We start from the raw sequence: 7,315 nt of genomic DNA on the forward strand, positions 1-7,315 counted from the left end.
AAAAGCGACAAATTTTCAAGAAATCATAATCAATTTTTAACCAAATACTGAAATTTTCAACCGAGAAGATTAACTTTCTCCTCAAAGGACGAAATTTTAACATTTTTTAAAACATCTACTTCGTATTCAACGATGTAGATGAATTTCCAACCGAGAAGATCAATTTCTCACCATAAAAGACGAATTTCCAACAAAAAAAAATAAATAAATTTGCGATCAGGTAGTTGAATTTTTAACAGACATTTTTTTACTGACAAGCACGATTTTTTAACAAGATACATCAATTTGGAACCAAATACATAAATTTTCATCAAGAATATAGTTTTCTGACCAAAAAGACGAATTTTTAACAAATTACATTAATTTTTAATTAAATAGTTAAATTTTCAATGAATAATATTAAGGTTTTATCAAAATGACGAATTTTCAACGAAAATATATAAGTTTGGCATCAAACAGGTGAATTTTATATGAAGAGGTTTTTTTTCCTAAAATGCACAAATTTTCAACAAAATATGGAACCAAATACATAAATTTTACTTAGAAAATATTAATTTTTTACCAAAAAGACGAATTTTCAACAAATTACATAGATTTTTGATGAAATAGTTGAACTTTCATGCAAGATAAAATTCAGTTGAATTTTGTATTAAGAAGATTATTTTTACTAAAAAGCACGAATTTTCAACAAATTACATAAATTTTTAATCAAATATTCAAATTTTCGACCAAGGTTATTTGTTTCCAAAAAGACGAATTTTCAACAAAAATACATACATTTTTGATCAAACAGTTGAATGATAAACCAAGAAGATTTTTTTTACTAGAAAACACAAATTTTCAACCAAATACATCAATTTGGAACGAAATACATGGATTTTAATCAAAAATATTTTTTTTTACACGAAAAGAAGAATTTTTAACAAAATACATACATTTTTAATCAACTATTTTTGAAAACTTAAACTAAAAAAGATTAGTTTTCAAACAAAAAAAAGCGACTAATACTGAAGTCGTACTGTAATTTGGAGTAAAAAAATATGATCTTTCTACTAGAGGGGATGAATTTTCAAATCAAAAAGATGAATTTTCAATCAAGAAGATTAATTTTCTACAAAAAAATGTGAATCCTAAACAAAATAAATTAATTTGTAATCAAATAATTGCAGTTTGAACCAAGACAAATTTTCAACAACAAAAAAATTAATTTTTCAACAAATAGTTGAATTCTCATCTACAAAGATTAACTTTCAACTAAAAAGACGAAATTTCAAAAAATTATACGCATATTTAACCAAGTAAATGAATTTTCAACCAAGAAGATCAAATCTCTACTATAAAAACACGAATTTTCAACAAAATACATAAATTTTGAACCAAATACGTGAATTCTCATCAAAAATATAATTTTTTTGACCAAAAAGGCGATTTTTTAACAAATTACATAAATTTTTAATCAAATGGTTGAATTTTCATCCAAGAAAATTATTTTTTTTTACTAAAAAAGACGAATTTTCAACAAAAATACATAAATTTGTGATCAGGTAGGTGAATTTTAAAACAAGAAGATTTGTTTCACTAAAAAACAGGAATTTTCAACAAAATATAAAAGTTTGGAACCATATATATGAATTTTCGTCAAAAATATTATATTTTTACCAAAAAGATACATTTTCAACAAATTACATAAATGTTTGATGAGATAGTTGAATTTTCAATCAAGAAGATTAATTTTATACAAAAAATGTAAATCCTTTTAAGGAAATAGTCGAATTCTCTACCGTAAAAGATAAATTTTAAACAAAATACATGAATTTTCAACCAAGAGGATTAATTTTATACAAAAAAGACGACTTTTCAAACAAATCACAATCAATTTTCAACCAAATACTGAATTTTTTTAATCACAAAGATTAATTTTTTCCGAGAAAAGACAAATTTTCAACAACCAAAACATGCATTTTTCACCAAATAATGGAGTTTTCATCCAAGAAGATTAATTTTCTCCTCAAAAGACGAATTTTTAACAAATTACATACATTTTCAACGAAGCAAATGAATTTCTAACCAAGAAGATCAATTTTCTACCATAAAAGACGAATTTCCAACAAAAATACATAATTTTGTGATCAAACAGTTGACTTTTAAAACAAGAAAATTTTTTTTCCTGAAAAACACGAATTTTTAACGAGATACATCTGGAACGAAATACATGAATTTTCATCAAAAATATATTTTTTTTTACCAAAAAGACGAATTTTTAACAAATTACAAAATTTTTAACCAAATAGTTGAATTTTTAATCAAGAAGTTTAAGGTTTTACCAAAAAGACAAATTTAAAAAAAAATTTGTATCAAAAAGAAGGGTTTTCAACAAAAATACATAAAATTGTGTTCAAACACTTGAATTTTATACAAAAAAGATTTTTTAAAAAACACGAATTTTCAATTAAATACATGAATTTTCCTTTAAAAATATTAAATTGTTACCAAAAAGACGAATTTTCATCAAATTAGATACATTTTTAACCAAATAGTTGAATATTCGACCAAGAAGATGAAGGTTTTACCAAAAAGGCGAATTAACAAAACAAACAAAAAAGTTCGTAACCAAATAGTTGAATTTTCAACCAAGAAGGTTATTTTTTTATCAAAAAGACGAATTTTCAACGAAAATACATAAGTTTGTGATCAGACTGTTGAATTTTATATCAAGAAGATTTTTTTACTAAAAAGCACGAATTTTCAACAAAATACGGAATAAAATACATCAATTTCACTTAAAAAATATTAATTTTTCACAAAAAGATGAATTTTCAACAAATGAAATAAATTTTTAATCAAATAGTTCAATTTTCGGCCAAGAAGATTATTTTTTTCCAAAAAGACGAATTTTCAACAAAAATACATTTTTGATCCACTAGTTGAATTTCAAAAACTAAAGAAGATCAATTCTCAACCTTGTTTTTGAATTTTGAACTAAAAAAAAGATTAATTTTCAACAAAAACCAACAAAAATGTAATAGTTGTTTTTTAAAGCAAGAAATTTTTCTTTTATAAATCAAAAACAGTTAAATTGAACCAAAAAGAACAATTTTTCAATAAAAAAGTTGAGTTTTCAACACAGACAGATTAATTTTTAACGAAAGGGTTGCATTTGAAACCAAAAAATATGATAATTTGAATAAGATGAAAAAATTTTCAGTGAATAAAGAAAAAAATGTCTTCCAAAATGTTTAATTTTTAAACCAAAAAGATGCGCTCTAAAAGAAAGAGTTAAATTTCCAACCTAAAAATGAATTTTCAATCAAGAAGATTAATTTTCTACCAAAAAATGTGAATCCTAAACAAAATGAATACATTTTTAATCAAATAGTTGAAGTTTTAACCAAGAATATTAATATATTAATACTAATAAATAGTTAAATTTTCTACTAAACTACGGATTTTCAAACAAATTTCATACATTTTTAAGCAAATAGTGAAATTTTTTACCGCAAAAGACAAATTTTAAACAAAATACATGAATTTTTAACCAAGAAGATTAAATTTTTACAAAAAAGATGAATTTTCAACAAATTTATTCAGTCTACAAAAAAAACGAATTTTCTACAGCGAGGAATTTTCAGCTAAAATAATGGAATATTCAATTAGAATAGTCACATTCTAATCGAATATTCCATTATTTTAGCTGAAAATTCCTCGCTTTAGTTGAACATTAATTTTTTCATCTAAAAATTAAACTTCAATTTTTTGTGAATACTTGGCTAAAAATTCATCGTTTTTGTTGAAAATTCAATTATCCTGTCTAAAGATTCACAATTTTATTTGAAAATTTATATGTGGTTAAAAATTCTTTTCTTATATTTTGAAAATTCATTGTTTGAACTAAAAATTTAACTGTTTCATTTTTGTTGAACATTATCTTTATTAGTGGAAAATGTATGTATTATGTTGAAAGTTCGTTTTTTGTTGTAGTTTAAAATTCTACTATTTCATTTAAAGATTCATAATTTTAGTTGAAAATTCATCAGTTCAGTTAAAAATTAATTTTTTGAGCTGAAAATTTATCTATTCAATTTTTAGTAGAAAAGTGACAAATTCAAGAAACGGTCATGTTTTCAGTATTATTTATTTATTAAATCGGCGGGGCTAACATATTTTAAAATATCTTGTTACAGAATTTTTCAAATTTGCTAAATTAAACATTAAATAATTTATTCCTTAGAAAGTGAAAAAATAAATGTTCATATCCCGAAAGTGCCAATGAAATTAAAAAAATCAAACTTTAAGCCAAAAATTTCTCCATTTCAAGTGATGAAAACTGCGCTTCAAATTAAAGCACTCAAAGTGGAACTGTTAAATTTTAACATTTTTAAACTGAAGTTTAAACATTTTTCAATACAAAATTTTTGCATTTAAATGCTCAATGCTCTAAATTGAAGAATCAATCCATTAAATAAAAAATGTTCAAAATTTTATCATTTTAAGCAATTTTAAGCTAAGAACATTAAAAATTGAGCGATTTTTTTGGATAAACTGAACCCTTATTAAATTAAAAGTTAAATTATCTTTATTTTAAATCGTTTGACAAACCTTAAAAAGCTTCAAAATTTTATATTACGAAATTGAAAAATTACATACCGTTTTACATTTGTGTAAATTTAATTTTTTTAATTTTTGCAGAATTTCGAAACAACTTTTAAAATGACTTGCATTTTTTCCAATATTTTTAAACAATTCTTAAAAAGCTTCTGGATTTTTTTGTAGGCGTAGCCATTTCGTTTAAATTATTTGAAATTTAAAATAAATTTTTATTAATCTTCTTAATATATTTTCAACTTATTCCAATTTTTTTCCATGGAATATTTTAGACTGGAATCATTTTTTATATCCAATAAAAGCCTTTAATTATGAATATATTATTTTCAAGTTATTTTTAAATTGAAAAATTGTGAATTAATTCCGAATCGTCTTGTAAAATCAATTGTTATTTACTTTTAAAATCTTAAAACTACAATTCAATTTTTTAAATCATTAATTAATTTATATTCACAGTTGATAAACTAAAAATGATTTCCATCCAAATCTTCGATTTTAAACGCTTTTAATTTATAATTGTTTTACTCTTTAAAACAGCATTTTAAAAATTTTTTTAATTAAAATGCACGTTTAAAAAATAAAAATCTATAATCGAAATTTTTTAAAAGGAAAAATCATATTTTTTTAGTCTTAAAAACTGCATTTTAAAATTCTTCAAACTGAAATTTACGCTTAAAAATAAAAAATCGAAAATTTCTAAAAGGAAAGAATCATAATTGAAAAAAGTAAAAAATGTTAACAAATATAAAAAGAAATGGTTGAAATCAAAGTTGGACAGATCTTTTTATTAATTTGTCAAATTGCCGGTCAAAAAATAAATTCACTGTCATTTCCCGTGTTTTCCGGTCTCATAAAATTTCTTGCAAGAAATTGACAAAATTTCAAAAGGCTTTAAAGTGTAGCATTGATTAAATGGGATTTTAGTAAAATTGAAAGATAAAATAACAAATACTTGAATTTTCAGCCTGAAAAAAAGATTGATTCTCGAGAAAAAAATTCTTAATTTAGATTAAGATGAATTCAAAAAGATGGATTTAAAAATTAATTTGATTTCTTTGCAGCATCCTTTGGAAACCTACGGATACGCTCTTCTCTTTTCACTTTCTGGCTACCTCGGAATCCAGATTGTTCTCACCCTGGTCCAGAGTTGTGGGGCATTTGTAGCCGCAACGGTGACAACTTGTAGAAAAGCAGTGACTATAGTTATTAGTTTCCTATTTTTTTATAAACCTTTTACAATTCAGTATCTGTGGTCTGGACTTTTAGTTGTTTTAGGAATTTATCTAAATATCTACAGCAAGCAAAACGGATCCTCGAAAATTGGCCTCAGGGAAATATTGATTGCTTGTAGAAAATGTTGGAAGAAACACAACCGAATTCAGAGGCAATTGATGACAAATGTATGAAGCTGAATTTTTAGAAATCGATCAATTTTTTCGGAAATTTATTGTTATTTTTTTTTGTTTGGAAAGCTTGGAGACTGAAAAATTGTTTTAATTTATTCAAATTTCACTGGTAAGATGCTAATTAGTAGATAGAGAAACACCAAATAAATCTTTTTTATCAAATTTCCTGACCAATTTTTCATTTTTCCTGGTCATTAATATTTAGCGATGACTTTTTAACAAAACAGTTGAGTTTTCGACAGTTGAATTTTCAATAAAAAGATTAATTCCCAAAGAAAAATTTAATAGTTTCTATTTCAACAAAAAAAAAAAAACATTTCATACACAGCACGATACAATTTCAAATTAGAATTTAAAATTTATTCATGAAAATCTAAAAAGATGATTTTTCGACCAAGAAAGATGAATTTTTAACAAGATATTGGAATTTTCAACAAAAAAATATGAATTTTCAATCAAAAATGAAAAATATTTTGTCGAAATATGACGAATTATTTTAAATAATCCAAAAAGACGAAATTTTAATAAAATACTTGAGTTTTCAATAAAATAGTTGAATTTTTAACAAAATTCTTAAACCTTCAACCTACAAAGATAAATTTATAAAATTTTTATAAATAAATAAAAATTTTGACTCAAAACATAATCTCCACGAGGGAAGAAAATTATAAAATAAATAAACAAAAATAAAAGGTAAATAAATGACTGAAATTAATATATTCTAATTTTCACTTAAAATAATATTTAAAGACCAGACTTTGTTTTCATAAACGGCACAAGACAATTTTAAATTAAAAGAATTTTATTAAAACCAAAAACGAAGATATTTCGGGAATAGAAGATGAATTTTTAACAAAGCAATTGAATTTTCGACCAAGAAAGATGACTTTTTAAGAAAATAATTGAATTTTCGACGAAAGAAGACGAATTTTTAACAAAATATTTGAATTTTCAAAAAAAAAAAAAAAGATGAATTTTCAATAAAAAATGAGAAATGTTTTGTCGAAATAAGAATTATTAAAAATAATCCAAAAAGATGACTTTTTAACAAAAGTTGAATTTTCAATAAAAAATCACAAATATTTTTTCGAAATAAGACGAATTATTAAAAATAATCCAAAAAGATGACTTTTTAACAAAATAATTGTATTCTCAACAAAAAGCTTGAATTTTCAATAAAAAATTACAAATATTTCTTCGAAATATGACGAATTATTAAAAATTATCTGAAAAGATGACTTTAACAAAATAATTAAATTTTTAACAAAAAACTTGAATTTTCGACGAAAAAAATGAATTTCCAAAAA

General features: G+C 22.9%; 1 protein-coding gene across 2 annotated transcripts in view; it reads left to right on the forward strand.

The window, feature by feature from the left end:
• LOC117171347 (adenosine 3'-phospho 5'-phosphosulfate transporter 2) overlaps positions 1–6,157 on the forward strand; it is a 27,183-nt gene extending 21,026 nt beyond the window's left edge. Inside the window, exon 6 of one of the 2 annotated variants that reach the window (XM_033358582.1) lies at positions 5,664–6,157. In XM_033358582.1, coding sequence (XP_033214473.1) covers positions 5,664–6,008 — 345 coding nt within the window. In that variant the 3' untranslated portion in view covers positions 6,009–6,157. The remainder of the gene's footprint in view (positions 1–5,663) is intronic. The other variant, XM_033358583.1, reaches the window with a different exon arrangement.
• Positions 6,158–7,315: the final 1,158 nt, after the last annotated feature.

This window comes from Belonocnema kinseyi, chromosome 4 (assembly GCF_010883055.1).
Source record: "Belonocnema kinseyi isolate 2016_QV_RU_SX_M_011 chromosome 4, B_treatae_v1, whole genome shotgun sequence".
Taxonomy (NCBI): domain Eukaryota; kingdom Metazoa; phylum Arthropoda; class Insecta; order Hymenoptera; family Cynipidae; genus Belonocnema; species Belonocnema kinseyi.